The sequence below is a fragment of the Trematomus bernacchii genome, unplaced genomic scaffold (assembly GCF_902827165.1).
Source record: "Trematomus bernacchii unplaced genomic scaffold, fTreBer1.1, whole genome shotgun sequence".
NCBI lineage: Eukaryota > Metazoa > Chordata > Actinopteri > Perciformes > Nototheniidae > Trematomus > Trematomus bernacchii.
Window position 1 is genome coordinate 974,851 of NW_022987641.1, and position 17,325 is coordinate 992,175.

At 38.9% G+C, this 17,325-nt stretch overlaps 1 protein-coding gene across 1 annotated transcript in view; it reads right to left on the reverse strand.

Annotated features, from left to right (window-relative positions):
* Positions 1-1,909: 1,909 nt before the first annotated feature.
* Positions 1,910-17,325, reverse strand: part of cacna2d4a (calcium channel, voltage-dependent, alpha 2/delta subunit 4a) — an 87,746-nt gene continuing 72,330 nt past the window's right edge. Inside the window, exons 28-40 of the mRNA XM_034133323.1 lie at positions 17,218-17,279; positions 10,654-10,668; positions 10,165-10,209; positions 9,885-9,947; positions 9,242-9,312; positions 7,946-8,021; positions 7,797-7,849; positions 7,047-7,102; positions 6,477-6,497; positions 5,434-5,554; positions 4,373-4,488; positions 3,885-3,967; positions 1,910-3,650 (exon numbers count right to left, since the gene is read on the reverse strand). Coding sequence (XP_033989214.1) covers positions 3,558-3,650; positions 3,885-3,967; positions 4,373-4,488; positions 5,434-5,554; positions 6,477-6,497; positions 7,047-7,102; positions 7,797-7,849; positions 7,946-8,021; positions 9,242-9,312; positions 9,885-9,947; positions 10,165-10,209; positions 10,654-10,668; positions 17,218-17,279 — 875 coding nt within the window. The 3' untranslated portion in view covers positions 1,910-3,557. The remainder of the gene's footprint in view (positions 3,651-3,884; positions 3,968-4,372; positions 4,489-5,433; positions 5,555-6,476; positions 6,498-7,046; positions 7,103-7,796; positions 7,850-7,945; positions 8,022-9,241; positions 9,313-9,884; positions 9,948-10,164; positions 10,210-10,653; positions 10,669-17,217; positions 17,280-17,325) is intronic.

The following is a 17,325-nucleotide window of genomic DNA, read 5'->3' on the forward strand; positions in this document are numbered from 1 at the left end:
TTTACAAGAGCAGTCTCAGTGCTGTGGTTTGGACGAAATCCTGACTGGAACACATGCAAACAGTTATTTAAATGCAAGAAGTTACTCAACTGTTGAAATACAACTTTTTCAATGATTTTACCTAGAAATGGCAGGTTTGCAGCCTGTAATTGTTCATTACTGAAGCATCTAGATTATTCTTTTTTAAGAGCGGTTTAATGACTGCAGTTTTCAGTGCCTGTGGAAAAATACCTGAGTGAAGAGATGTGTTTACTATATGAAGTAGATCTGAGGCCATGCAATGAAAAACATCTTTGAAAAAAATCCTGTTGGAATAATATCAAGGCAGCAGGAGGAGGATTTCAGAAGTTGAATAATGTCCTCTAAGTTTTTACCATTAATCTGATAGAATTGTGTCATGGTGTTTGAATTGATATTAGGTGGACACAGGGACAACACATTTGCTGTACCTGATGCAGAGGCACTGACTGCTTGTCTAATTTTCTGAATTTTGTCAGTGAAGAAGGAGGCAAAATCATTGCATGCCCTGGTGGATAGAAATTCAGAGGCTACTGACACTGGGGGGTTAATTAGTCTGTTGACGGTAGCAAACAAGGCACGTGCGTTGTTTTTGTTTTTGGTAATGATGTCAGAGAAGAAAGACTGTCGTGCGTTTTTCAATTCCAAATTATAAAGGCCAAGTCTCTCTTTATAGATTTCAAAGTGAACCTGGAGATTTGTTTTTCGCCACCTACGTTCAGCTTTTCGACACTCTCTTTTTTCTGTTCTCACGGTCATGGCCTTTCTCCATGGAGATATTTTCTTGCCAATCACTTCCTTTACCTTAGTTGGAGCAATGGTATCTATAACATTTTTAATTTTTGAATTAAAATGATCTATAGCTCATTTACTGAGATGTTAGCAGGGGCAAGTGTGGATGAGAAATTATGAGTAAACATTTCCCTAGTATTTTCAGTTAAATATCGCTTTGTGGTTACTTCTTTTAGTAGTATAAGTTACCCTCCAAACCCTGTTTATCTAGTCATTATACCCTAAGGTAGAGGCTGACTTGCCTGTCAAAAAAGACCAGATCAACTATTCTTCTCGTTTTAAAGTAAAAACTTCAAATTTGAATCTTTGATGGACTTCTTTGAATCTGAGGGATTTATGTGTTGCCAACCCTTAGGTTTCTTTTATGTTTCCCTTAAATTGTTGGGCTTCTTTGGGGAGATTTTCCTCGTACGATGTAAAGCTTGTAAAGCCCAATCAGACAAATAATGTGATTTATAAGTACAATTGCATTGTTAGTTGCCTAGGACAAAAAGTGTCTTTTGTAAAAATGTATACATAAAATGTTATATGTTTAATTTATATCTACATTTTGACTTGACAATAGATATGTTTTAATCATCGCCAACTATTTATAAACTATTTCTAACAAATATTTTTTTTGTATACTTTTTACATGCTTGAACCAGTACTGGAGGATGCTACTGACTATTAGTCGTTTGTAATATTCAGCATTATCATCTAGTATATTAAATCAAAACATGAAGTAATACTGGATTAAGATTCCGAGACAAGCTCAGATTGACAACCATCACACTTCCTATACTCTTTTTTTGAAAAGCATTACACAGCAACCGTGTCTCAAGACAGTATTGTGTAGTTGCAGATATGATTTCAAACCTTTGGATTATTCATGTTGCTAGTGCAATATGAAAGCTGATTTGATTACAAGAGCTCACATCGCCACTCTAGATATTCAACTTCAATATAATATATGTATGATATAACCCCTTTGAGTATTGGTAAAGTACTGATTGTTTTAGTCTGGTATTGTTAGCATCTGTATTATGTTAGGGTCATTAGTCACTGACAAGCAAAAAACAACAACAAACTGGTGACAAATACGATAGAAAAACATGGATAATTTATTTTACTTGGTTCAAATCATGACTTCAGTCAACACACAACTTGTACACATGTCAACCATACAATATAGAATACGGTATAGTAAAATTCCAAACAAAAATGAGACACATGAAAAAAATACTCATAAAATCTCAGCGAGACGCAACATTGCAATGCTGCACATTCACACACAATATGTATCAGAGCCTTTTCACAAACAGGCAAATTCTCAGGCAATTTTGTCATCAGAGTAAGCTCAACTTAAAGACATGCTTCGTAAGATGATTCAGAAATACCATAGAAAATGCTACAGGGACACTCACAGCCCAAAACACAATGAAATGCTGAAGTTCAGAATATGAAACACAAGCAAATACAAAAATACCCAATGCAAAGAAATGCACCCTGTTAATGTACATTGCGATTACTCATATGAACATTTCACATTTTAATTTGTTCATAATATAAACTTGTTTCCCAAACTGAGAGCATTTTTTATTTAATCATGAAGTTATACAATTATATTGTTGTATAGTCCAAGGGCTTAGAAGCAAATGCATGACCTTGGGACACAGGTAAAGCATCTGAAAAAACCCAGTCCAGTAAATGCATAGTCAACAGCATAAAAAAAGGAAACACTGATGCTCTGGTACAACTGCATCTTCCTTCCAGTTTTGCCTTGAATCCATTTCATTGCATGTATTTATCTAAAAAACAATCCATCTTTTTGTTATCCTTTTTGATTGTAGATCTACATCCTGTGAGTTCCACAGTGGTCTCCAGCCAAACATAATTACAAACAAACAGAAAGACACAGCTGATAAAAACATAAAGGCAAGGACATTTTTTTCCAAAGATATGTCACAGAAACATTTTTTTGGATGTAATCCAAGTTTAAAAAAACAAACAAGATAGTGAAGTGACGTCCCATACTTTTTGATAATTTTTATCAACTCCACTGCAGGTACTTTCTTGGCACTGAACCATCGCCCTTTGAGATTAGATTTAGAGAAACCTATACTGTAAACACCCTCCTCTAATCTGACTTTCAGCAGCAACACTGATGTTAAACAACAATGTTTTCCACATATGGCTGTAGCCCTTCTCTCCTGTCTCTCATTCAATGTTTAAAACATAGTCAGAATATGAAGCTTTCAGGGGATAAAGTTCTCCAGTTGCACATGCTTGCAGCTGCATATATAATATGCATGTACTGCAATATTCAGTTCAGTGGAATATGAAAAATGATTAATATATTCCCCCCTGGACTTTCTTCTGTTGCATCATGTGACTCGTAATCCTCTTTTATCAATTCAGGTCATAGCTGCCACCTGCATCTCTTTAGTCCCTCTTTCATTTTGAGATGCAACATGGTGTATGAGAAAGCAACTAATGGAAAAGTATCCACGGCAACAACGGCCTATAACTTGCTTTTTTTTGTTGCAGTTTTCAGTTCAGATGTATACTTTCCATGAGTTAACCAATAAATGCTTAAAAAAACACATCAAAGGTCCGTCAGTAGAGACTATTGTGGTCGTCATGGGTAGAACGTTTTTTTTTTTTTAACCCACTTGATGTGTCCAGTGTCCAAACACTGATCCTGATTCATTCCAATCTCCTCGTTTATATGAGAAATTGAGTTGAAACAGCAAAGTTGTCCATCATCAGGAGACACGTGTGGAGAAGGAGAGGCAGGCGAGGAAGAGAGATGCAGAGAGAGATATAACAGAAGCTCCTCCACAGTCATTGGCGTTCTCCTGCAGAAACAAACAGAACGTGATTTCACTTTGTGTCCCTGCCAAGACTAAAGCCATTCCAAACCAGTTTCAATGCAATCAAGCAAAATCAAATAGCAGATATACAGACGCCAGGACAAAAAACAAAAAGGCACTCTCCTAATTAGAAATGTGTTTGATGCACAGAAGATATTGCAGTAAAACATTATGAGGAGGTTATGACACAATGAACGTATGGACCAATGAGAAGCTGACCTGGGGGTGGTAGGCGTGGCAGGACTCGGGGCGGCGGCGGATCTTCTGGGACCTCATCCTGTCACACTTCACTGAGGCATTATGTGCAGTGGAGTCAAGGAGCAACAGCAGCAACACAAAAGGATTCTCCACGGAAAGTACTTTCTTGGCACTGAGCCACCGCCCTAAAGACTAGATTCAGAGAAACCTCTTTTTTTATATTAATCTAGTAAAAAACAATTCTATATATGTACCACAGCAGGCATACACAATTTCCAGAATTAAAGTTTGGTGCAAGGGGAGATTATGGAAAACAAATAAAATGATCACTGTGTGGGAGCTTAAAGATCCTGGATTAGTTACAACATTAGAGATTCCTGTTTGTTGTCATCTCGCCCTCTCCAGAGCAACAGGGACTGCATTACAAATGGAATTCATTTGGGAGAAATAGGAAGACAAAGGGCAGCACTAGCAGCATACTCCATGAATAGCAACAAATCAAAGGATATATTTGACTTCCTTGGGCTCCATGGTGATGGGTGGGTACTGTTTGGAGCAGTCACAGTCCGCCTGCACCACCAGCATCAACAGGTTGCTGTCTGGTATCTGTTGCACCACAAACATCCTGACACACACAATCACATGATATAAAACGTGTTAACATGTGCACAAAAAGCAAACCTCTCTTGTATTGTATGAAATTAACACCTTGTCAAGAAGAGGTCGCTGAGCCAGGCAGATACAATACCCACAATAATTGTAACAGTGATACAAAATGATATATTTTTGTATTTATTAAATTATTATCCAAATTTGGTTCCTACAGAAATACTAAAGCAAATATGGTTGCAAATGTACTTGACTGCATTTAAAAGTCTCTAAAGTCTGTAACCGTGTCCTTTAGCATTTAAAGGGCTGTGTTATACCTTTTTTAGCCTCATGAGGGCGATCACACTCAACCTATGATCACAAACCTGCAGACATATTGCAGTGAACAGTGTTTCTCTCCCCGTTTCCTTCTTTTCACACACACACACACACACACACACACACACACACACACACACACACACACACACACACACACACACACACACACACACACACACACACACACACACACACACACACACACACACACACACACACACACACACACACACACACACACACACACACACACACACACACACACACACACACACACACACACACACACACACACCTCTTCCCCCCTGCTCTTGCCTCCCACTGTTTTCCATCTCTGTTTCTGTCACCCACTCTCCCCCATCCCTCTGTTTTTTTCATTTACCTCTTATTAATTTCAGTTTTCCAGTCCCTCTCCCTCGCCCCCCGTATACTTCTCGGTCTTTCTGAAACCACATGTACCCAGATCTAATTCCTTTCCTTTCTACTTATTCCCCCTCTTCCTCACACTCCCTGCTCTTAGTATGCAGAACACAGAAAAGCCATAGAAAATGGATTTTAGGCGGACAATTTAATATGACTGGTCTACGGTGTGTGTGCAGATTTGTGTGTGCTATAAGTGTGCATGAGTGTGTGTGCTTACTTCTGGCAGCGTCCACACTTAATGATGCTGTTGGTCTCTTTGACTGACGGCTCGTAGACAAAGCTGGGGTACTCGGTGTCACACGGCTGAAGAATGTCCCCTCTTTTCTTATGAGCCGAGGCTATTACAGAAATAGATATGGGTCATGTGTCAAGGTTGGATGTAAAAGTGTGTGTGTGACATTGTGTTGATGACTGGAAGGCTGATAGACTGTGACAGGAGGATGTCTTCAGCCATTTATTGCTCTTTGTACCATGTACCTCTGTTCGATGTGTGCAGGTAAAATGATGGGTTTGAAAACCATAAGGAAGAGCTATAATGGTGTTTTGAGATCTTCATGTCTTCTGTATGACTTCCTCAGAATTACATTTGTTTCAGTTTTAACAGTCTGCTTAGGTCTTGTTGTGGAGAATTAGTTATGTAATTAGAGAGCAGTGGTGTTAAGTAACTAAGTACATCCAAGTAGTAGTCTTTTGCACTTTTGTAATTCTACTCCACTACAGTAGGAGGTAAATAGTGTACTTTTACTCCACTACATTTATGTAATACATTTAGTTACTTTACAGATGTGGATGAATGATGTGATGTGAATCAAGTCTTAAATCAGACTTTAGTTCCACCTGGAGTAAATTCACAAGCTACCCTGCAGTATACAAAGTCCTTCAAACTAGCTGCACCTTTACCAGCTTTGAGAACACTTTCATGATCAATCATTATAAAACATATCATATATATTATTCTGAAATGGACCAATCTGCACAATGACTACTTTTACTTTTGGTACTTTAAGTATATTTTGATGCTAATACTTTTGTACTTTTACTTGAGTAACATTTTGAAAAAAGGACTTTTACTTGTAACAGAGTATTCCTGCACTACTTTTACTTCAGTACAAGATCTGAGTACTTCTCCCACCTCTTTCAGAGAGACTGCATTTAATCTGTTTGAAGATTACTACTAACATTACACCACATACAACATTTCGGATTTTTTTTTTTTACAGAAACGATTGTCCTAAAAAACCCTTTGAGACATATACTCACACACGCTGAAAGATGCCTTGGCTGAGTGGAGGGAGGGATGATGATGATGATGATGATGATGATGATGATGATGATGATGATGATATCGAGTTGGAGGAAGAGTGGATGATTGACAGGTGTAGTAATGAGCAGTATGATCGATGGGAAGACAGAGACAGATGAGAGGTGAGGGGATCAGATGACTCCATAATGATTTCTAGATTGGGGATTAATGTTTCCACTGCTGGTATTGATTGACACAACATACAGCACAATGACACGGGACATTTCTCCTACATGTTCGCCATGACTGGTTGATGAGAATGAGCGATGGTGAGTTTTATTAGCCCAGACATTCACATTAATATTTAAATAAGATTTAATAATCACTTAAGAATTGATTTGCATTCCATGTAGATGTGTGTATATTCTCTAAAGCAGTTGATAATAAGGTCATATTGCAGTAATCTAGGTCTGCTCTTAAGGTTTGATGATCTACAAAATATACATGCAAAAAGGACATTTTAAGAGACATTTATCACAAAGATAGAGTTTGACCTTAACTGGCAACACTTTTCTTGTAGAACTCACCGTCAGCAAAATGCTCCGTGTGCCAAAAGCCACAGAAATTAAACTCCAGGAGAAACCTTATGAGGAAGACAGAAGAGGAGAGTGGACAGAGATCAATTAGGCGGCCTTCGTTATGGACCAAAGCAGATTGCAAGCAGATTGCATTCTGACTTCAAAATCTGGGCCAGGCCCCAAAGTTGTACCATGGGAATATTAAAGTGATTCCTCAGATGAATCAGCAGTAATTAGTAGCATTGGTAGCCGTTCTGGATAACTGGAGGAGCCTTACTAAGTAGTGACAACTGAAATGTTTATTCCAGCATATAACTTCCCTGTAAAACAGCAAACTGTTGTTTTTGCTATACGGTTTTATAGCAGATTACCCAAACAAGATATCATATGTCATTAACTAAGCATGAGATGCTGGTAGACAGATTTTATAAGGTTGGGACAAAGCCGAGCCAGCTGTTTCCTTCTGTTCGCAGGCTTTATGCTTTCAATTTTAGACGTAGCTTCATTTTGATCACACAGACATGAAAGTGTTATTGATCTTTTATCTAATTCTTGGCAAGAAAATTGATAATGTGCATTGTTCTCTAAATATCAAACCATTCCTATTATAATGTTGTATTTTCAACCATGAAATAAAAAATCCACTGCTTTTACAAATATGCAAAACTTAGTGAATAGTGATACATAATAGCACATTTTTACAAAATTCACTTTTGTTTTGGATAAACTGACATTGTGGTTGCCCCTAGCAACACTTACAGTAGGAAGTTGGAGAGGAACCACTTGAGGGCTGAAGCCAAACCATAAAACGGCTGAAGAGATAAACAGATGAGCGTTACTTCAGAATTGATTGGACTGTAATGTTAGTATTAATATTATGGTATACAGATTGAGTACACTGTGCTTACACTGAGAAGTGGACGGGCGCTGCTGACAGAGTGCGAGTTCATCTTACACATGGCCTGGTAGTCGAACAAGGACACCCTGTAGAAACACACACACACACACACACACACACACACACACACACACACACACACACACACACACACACACACACACACACACACACACACACACACACACACACACACACACACACACACACACACACACACACACACACACACACACACACACACACCACACACACACACACACACACACACACACACACACACACACACACACACACACACACACACACACACACACACACACACACACACACACACACACACACACACACACACACACACCTCATTATCTCCCAGTGGAGGCCATCCTAATCCATATAGCCTGTTCTTTGAGGCCATGGTGTTGCTCTTCAGGTAGTATTTCACTGACTTACATCGACTCCTCTACCCTCTGCAGACTACTACACACAGCGCTGTATAGCTCAGCTTAATCTCTCTAGAAACCCTAAACTTAGAGAAGAAAAAAACGGAGAGAAAATCATCTCAGAGTTATAATTACTGGCTTTTTTACAGAGGATTGACCCAGCGTTTTGACTTTCTTGTGTTTCTACATTGTGTATATACTGTATATATACTGTACTATGTAGGTAGAGGCAGAAGAAGACAGACACCTTGCAGATGCATGCACGTACAGTATACAGTAAGTATGAGTGCACAGCCACTGAAGTTCATGCATGCTCAAAACCAGTTATGTAATATCTTGTGTCAAATGAAACTTGAAAAAATCCTTTAGCTGTATAAAAATAGCACATCACTCATGAGACTTCAAACATAGATGACGGGCAAAAGTAAAAGGGAAAATAATCCAGGGCAGTCACAGAAGCTCAGAGGGGGGAAAAGGGGAAAAGCTGAGACATCTACAGAGGACTGTGTTTACAAAGATGGGTGGATCAGCTACCCTCGGCACGTAAGAGTGCAACACAGGGCAGAGACTGTATAGCAATAAAAACAGAGCCTTTGAGTCTCTATAATGACAGCAAAGCACACCCTCCAGGCTATTGGTTTCTAAGCATACTAATGCATGTCTTAGGTCTGTAAGAACAAATAAATAGACATTTGCAACAACCCTTACGTTCAAGACCCAGCAGCAACCACTTATGTGTGTATTACAGATCAAGGGTTACATGTAATCATATTTATGAGCCACATTTGAATTACAAAATAACCAAACAGAGAAGCATATACACACACACACAAAACAGACAGGCAATGAGAACCAGACATTACCTTTTGAACATGCCCATTCTGATTAGTGTTGTCATTACTGATCCGTCAATCTCGCCAAAAAATCTACCCGCCTACAAGAAAAGAGAAGGGAAAATCACTGCGTGGAATCATCTGTGTGGCTTAACATAATACATTCACGTCATGATCACAATGTGAACTGTATGATCAATTATTCATCCAACCATGTTATGTTGTGTGTTGACAGAGAGGAATAAAAAGAGGTCAAAAACTCACTTCAAACTATAACTGCTACAGTAAAATGATTTTCTGCTTTGCTTATTTTGTTATGTTGATTAATTTAAAGCCTCTGTAGTGCTGTGCTAATTATACAATTATTGTGTGTCATGAGTATTGAATAATTACTCCTGCTTGCACGTACTGTTGATGATTACTGTGGGAAAAGTCTGACATTTGAAAATGCTAATATGAAAACAAAAGGTCATGGAAGTAGTTCTAAACCTAATTAACAATAACAATGTGTGTCTAGGTAATATGTAGACTGTTTTGGGTATTCAAAATGTGTTTTGTTACTTGTTAAGAAATTGAAAAGTTGACAGGAGTAAGAGCACACAAAAAGTAAAGTCAAAGATTAGAAAGCACAATTTGTGTGTGTGTGTGTGTGTGTGTGTGTGTGTGTACTCACATCATTGCGCTGTTTAGAAATTAGGACAAAGCCATTATTGTCAATCATGTAGCATGCAATATCCTGCGATGACAAAAAAAACAGAGAGCAATTATTGATATGAAAAAAGATCTGTGTCAAACATAACAAGATGACAACAGGCAAAATAGTAATATCATTTACTTTATGAAGTTAAAGCTACATGTGACAACCTTTTAGAGTTTGAATACAAAGACATGATATGGTTCATTCCTTTTTATCTTTAATTCATAATGACTTAATATCAGACAGTTATACTCACAACGCTGTCACACCGAAGAGGACAAATCCCATCTACGTCAGAGCACTGGAGGACAGACAAGTGAAACTGTTTCAACACTAACAAAGCAATTTAAATATAGGTGGAAGATGTAAAAGTGTAGTTTGTGTTTGTGTTGATGATAGTTGTGTACGTGAAAACATGATTGAACACATTTTGGGTCTGTCTGTGGACGTGTTATGCGTGAACATGTGTCCGTGTCGACAAGTGCATTTGTACTACCTGTCGCTGTTGGTGAGAAGGTGTTCATTTGTGTGTGATACTGTCTACCTGTGATTGGCTCTTGTGTGTCTGATTTGTGTTTTTCTACATCTCTGAATGTCTGTGTGTGTGTGTGTGTGTGTGTGTGTGTGTGTGTGTGTGTGTGTGTATTCTTCACAGAGCTAAGCAGGCGCTGTAGATGTTAAATTTGGCTCTGTGCAAAAAGTAAAGTGATGTTTTGATAAATGAGGGGAACTTATGGATACTTACATCTGTGTCATTTGGCTGAGAAGACACCAAGAGAGGAACAAAGAGAGATAAGAAGAGAACATGAAGAAGAAAGAGAGAAACATTACTTCAGTTAATGATGTGTGAGCCGCTGCATTGACTAGACTGTCTCATTCTGTTGCATTATCTCAGACTGAGCATAGGCTTTTTAGGAAAAGACAAAAGAAAGCCTTTTTTTTGTTGTTATAATTGAAAATGAGTGAAGATTTATTTACAATATTTACACATTCTCAAGCAGAAATGTAACACATAAAGTAACGTGCAGTTAGGTGTGTGTCACTAAAAAGGGTTTGTTTACTATATATCAGCCGTTGCAAGTGTGCATCAACACTCTCTGTAAACTTAGCTTACTAACACTTTCCTTCTTCACTGGAAGGGTCATAGTTCAATAGTTCTCCTCATGACTTTATGGTCATCTTATGTCCACAGTGTCTGTGGACTGGCGTCTGTGGACAATGTGTCTTTAGAATCATGGTCAGGCTATATAGAGCGTGTCGAAGTTGCGAATGAGACAATCTATCATCCTTTTCAATCCCATTACAGCAAAGTGTCATTCTTTCTCTCTGCTTCCCATCGCTGCCTCCTGAAATAAACTGCAACTCAGTGAGGGGACTGACAGAGAGGATGATCCTTCCCCACATGCTGTTGGTACATAGCATGGCATGATGAGCGACACAATTTATAGGAAACTATATCATCTGTTCCTGCTAATTACGTAACCAAATAAAGTCTTAAGACGTTCTGCTGAAACCTGTAGGATACAATGTGTATTGGACTTAAGAAGCACATACATTGAACAAGCTGAAACGTTGACTTTCATTAAATGTATTATGTCAACAGATTTCACTGTATTAGGTTAGTTTAAAGTAATAATATTAAGTTTAAATTAAAAATATATTATTGCTTTCAACTAACCTTATACAGTTATGTGATATTTATTGACATAATACACTTACTTAAAGTGAACGTTTCAATTTTTCAGTGTACTTGAGATTGTATAGTCCTGTAGCTTTAGTCAAAAATGAGACCACAAATTGAAATGTTATCCTGACTGGTGGCACTGGTTAATTGTACATTTGTTGAAAAAATACACAGATAATCGGCCCATTATTATATCATTCATTTCTGAGTGCATGATTGCTATTTTTAATTTGTTGTGTCGGATGTGTGAAATCCTCAGGGGGCCATGAATGTGCACATGAAATGTATGGAAAATGACATTACATTAGGATATTTTTGGTGTACAAAAGAGTGTTGTCCTTATGGTTGCGCTAGAGAAACAGTCAGGTAATCACAAGACTTGAAGAAGACATACTAACTGTCTTCACCATCCGCAGTCACTCTACACATAAATGAAAATACAGAAAACTGCCAATTTGTTCAACTTGGCTAACTGCCTCGGACCCTCTCTTTGTTCTGATGTACGTTATCCACTCCGTGAGCGGCCATGTCTCTCTCAGCCTCCTAACGTTTCACACCACAGCTTTCTAAATCTGGGCAGCATGGAAGAGGCTGTTTCCCTGGTTGGTAAATGTGTCTCATCTGAGAGCTCCAGGAGGAGTCAAGGTGAAAGTGAGAGCATCAATTATCACTCTTACTCTCTGAAACTCGTTCTCACCGCAGTTGATGATACCGCTCTCTGCTCCAGCAACACACACTTGAATTCAAAGTAAGCAACACACTTCAGTATTATAACCATGGCGTTATAAACTGAGCTTGGCTATGCTATGAAGCCTGATGCATAAATATACTGTTTACTTACAAGCTGCTCCATTTCTAAGTATACATAAAACATTTTTATCTTGTTTGCAAAAGATGTGTCTGGGATTGCACTAATTACACATATACCTTCATAACTTATTTGAAACACTGCTGTGCTGTTATCACGCATCACAGAAACAGTATTGTAGTAGCAAATGTGGGGCTATAGAGATAGGAAGAGCAGCTGAGTCTTGTCCACGAGATAAAGAGCATGCCAAGATGCGAATGGCAAAAAATCTATCATTTTTTATTCTCATTACTTTCACCTCACAGCCCCTCACTGCGTCTCCGCCCGCTGTCAGACATAATATAACAGCAATGGACTGTAAGAGATGGATCCTTGCTCCGTGCTATTCACACTGTACATTTTAATGTGATGTATCTGTAAGAAATGGCAGATATAACAAAGGGAGGAACATTCAGTGTTGTAAGGCAATTATTTTTTACTCCTTTGTATTTCTACTTGTTCTTATATTGACATTTACAAAACATTTGCAACTTTGAAACACCATGGCAGAAGACGCGCGCACACACACACACACACACACACACACACACACACACACACACACACACACACACACACACACACACACACACACACACACACACACACACACACACACACACACACACACACACACACACACACACACACACACACACACACACAGTATACCCAGCAGTGTGCTGTACAGAGCCATCAGAACATTTTTCTATTCACATTCTGACAGATTCCTATTAGATGGAAGCTAATGCCTTATACTTACCCCCACTAATTCATTATGTATGACCTAATAACATCTTATTTTAAGCTGCTCAAACTTGATACTGTAGCTACAGTATAAGGTCAGATGTAATTTCCCTCACTTATGTAACTCTTCCCCTGCGATCTGAGAACACATGCCTGCATTACTTACAATGATCATTTCTCTAAAACACATAAAGATGAAGCTAATTTGATTTAGTTAGTAATTAAAGTAGGGATGCATTGGATTAGATTTTTTGCTGATATGTGATATGCTTATATTAATTAGCAAATGACCAATGCCAATAACAATATTTGCTTTTTTCCCACCTAAATGAAGAGAACAAGTATTTCCAGCAGTATAATTAACATTATATTATGAATACTCTTAATTTGTACATATGGCTTTGCAGAGTTTTCCTGAAACTCCATTATATAATTATATAAATATAATTATTATTATATTAACTGAAATTGAAAGTGTCATCTTATTTTTCAGAAATGTTCATTTCTTTCAGATACCAATATGTATTTTCTTAAGCCTTTATAGGCCCCTACCAAGTGCCGATATCATTGTGCAATCTTAACTAAAGCAAATAAATCCATATTTCTTAATGAATGCACTAGTCATTTCTTACATATTCACACAATAAACATAATTATTACAATGTTGAGACACTTTTACTGCTACAAAATGCATGAGCAGCATGGGTGAAGACCCAAAGATTACAAGTAATATACTGTAAGTGTCATAAGCCACAACAGGACACCATGTTTTGAAGACGTCCTTTAATGTATATGACTCTGTTGCCATGTAACCAGTTGTTGTACTTCCTGCTGAATATGTATTTCATTCAGGATTTTACAGTAGGTGCAGCATGTTCACCCCCGAGGGAGCCTAACACTTAAAATAGAGCAGAGAGAGGGTTTCACACAAACACACATGCATGGGTACACACACATGAACACACACAGTCATGACAAGCACAGGCTGTGAATGAAGGCACACACAATCCCCTATGAAATAAAGATGTGTGACGGTGAATACATGTCAGGAAGATAAGATGATTACGTAAGATATCTGAGGGCTGAGGGTTGAGGAGATGAAGGAAGAAGGAGGGACTATAGGAGATGAACAAAGGGGGTGGAGCATTAAGGGAAAGAAGAAAATAGAGAAGAATTGAGAAGAAAAACAGGATATAAGAGGATAGAATATTGAGAATTGAGGGAAGAGAGGAGACAGACAAAGGGGCACACAGTAAATGAGTGTGGGAATGACTTTCTCCACAGCATACATCTTGTAGATAACAAGGCCACTGCTAATGCTGCTAATGAGTTCCTGGTAGATGAATGTGGACACAACAACACACTTGTGCACAGATGGTCTTGCATATGGTCCTTGTCAACATGACACACATTAACATTAACAGACACATATACGATACTCTCCCCTTCACACCTCCACACACACGTTCTGAGCATAGCTTTGGTGGCTATCCATCATTTAGTGGCCGGCCAGAAGCCCTAATGCTCTTTTAACTGCCGCCATTTACAGTCATTGGAGCAGAGCCGGGGAACTGCCAAGACATCAAACACCTGCTACAGCAAAGGTGTTATGCCAAATTTAGCAACTTGTCCTCAAGAAAATGTTTCTTGAAGGTGTTGAAGAACCCAAGATCCTACACTGAAACCAGTCTGATGAAAATATCCAAGAAGTAGATAAATATCACCTGTAACAATTCTAATAAGGACATTTAAATCTAAAGAGGATGTTGGGGGTTTCCCTTCCCTGTAGTGTGTTATATACACTATATAGACAGTTTGTGAAATGTCTTCTCTCCTAGATATTCCACGATCAACTGTAAGTGGTATTATTGCAGACCACGTAAAGTTACAGAGCGGGGGGGGGGAGAGTGCTGAGGTGCATAAAAGTGGCCAAAGCTCTGCTGACTCAATAACTGCAGAGTTCCAAACCAGCTCTGGCATTAATATCAGACCAAACTGTGGGAGCTTCATGGGTTTTCATGGCCGAGCTGCTGCATCAAGCCTTACATCATCAAGCACAATGCCAAGCGTCAGATGGAGTGGTGTAAAGCATGCCACTGGACTCTGGAGCAGTGGAAACGTGTTCTGTGGAGTGACCAATCACACTTCCCTATCTGTCCTCTGATGGACGAGTCTGGGTTTGGCGAATGCCAGGAGAACGTTACCTGCCGGACTGCATTGTGCCAACTGTAGAGTTTGGTGGAGGAGGGATAATGCTATGGTTGTTTTTCTGGGGTTGGCCTAGGCCCCTTAGTTCCAGTGAAGCGGATTCTTAATGCTTCATCTTACCAAGTCATTTTGGACAATTCTATGCTTCCAACTTTGTGGAAACAGTTTGGGGAAGAAGGCCCTTTTCTGTTCCAGCATGACTGTGCCCCAGTGCACAAAGCAAGGTCCAAAAAGGCATGGTTGGATGAGTTTGGTGTGGAAGAACTGGACTGGCCCCCACAGAGCCCTGACCCCCACCCCATTGGACACCTTTGGGATGAACAAGAACGGAGAGCCAGGCCCTCTCGTCCAACATAAGTGTCTGACCTCAGAAATGCTCTTCTGGATGAATGGGCAACAATTCACACTCCATAATCTTGTAGAAAGCCTTCCCAGAAGAGTGGAAGCTGTTATAGCTGCAAAGGAGGGACCAACTTCATATTAGTGCCTAATAATTTGGAATGGGATGTCATAAAAGCTCCTGTGGGTGTAATGTGTAGGTGGCCCAATACTTTTGTCTATATAGTGTATGTGTTTGTGCATGTAAATGAACTGCAAAGCCTAACACTTTAGCCTTTGTTTACTTCCGTTTCATAATGACATCACTATGTAACACTCGCACTTATATTGGCTAGCTCTCCAACACATTGTACGTGATAGGGTAAGGGGCGGGACATCTACAAGCAGTTGACCAATCACAACAGAGCCAGCCAGCTAACCAATCAGAGCAGACTGGGCTCTGGTTTCAGACAGAGGGTGAAAAGAGGTGCTGCAGCACAGGCAGTATGAGAACAATAAAGAGCTTTTAGAACATTAAAGCATGGAGACATGTCCCAGTAGAGACACTACATACTGATATGAACATGAAAATGAGCTGCAGAATAGGGCCCCCATTAAGGCAGGGAAAGTGCTTCTTTTAAAGTTGGTTGCAGAGATATGGAAAACACTGCATTAAGCCTTATATTAAACAAAGGATGAAATGCTTTAAGTACCAACTAATGGAGCAGAAAAATAACCTATAATCATCCTTGACTCCTTCTCATATAGTAATAAATCATGTCAGAATGTCCTGGTGGCCTAAAGGGACTTTCCTGAATATAGGACGGGGGCCAAAGGAGTAAAACCCCCTGAAGCAGACAGTGTATCCATCAACAGAGCCGTCTCCTATTAGAGACTCATTTATAGTTATTGTAATAACTCAAATGTGCTCAATTATAGAATATAAATTATAATGTATTTACATAGTAAACATGACAAATCACAAAGCCTGTCGATATGGATGCACAGATGTTAACACTTTCAGTTAACCGCAGACAACACAGCAGAAGTTGGGTTTAAGGGGAGTGTTATTCCCCAGTTACAAAATAAAACAGCATGATTGTGTTGTTTCTATTCCGCTAGCACTGTTCAATATAACAGCAAACCATAAATACATCAAGTCTCTCTCATTAGTGCCAGTGTAGTGCTGCAATGAACTTGTTTTATAGTGGGCATAAAAAAGTAAAAACAAACAGCTATAAATCTGCGATGGAAAAAAAAGCAATACTGCTCTGATCACAAGGTTTAACAACGCACAGTGGAACCTGACGTTCATGATTCATGGGTTTGTTTTTCAGATGGATCCAATACATGTTTTGAGAGCATAACGTTATTAATAGCTGACAACTTAGCTGGATGTACTTTATAAAGTTGTTTTTGTCAGTGTCAACATTCTTATTTTGATATCAAATGCTTAGATCTAAAGTGTGATGATTCATTAAATGGTGATGAAGTGATGTCCTCACCTGTGCTGCAATGGCCCAGAATTTAGACTCCAACACATCCAGAGTCATCTGGATACCGATGGCTGCCAGAAAGACAGAGAGAGGGGAATTCATGACAGTTAAATAGAC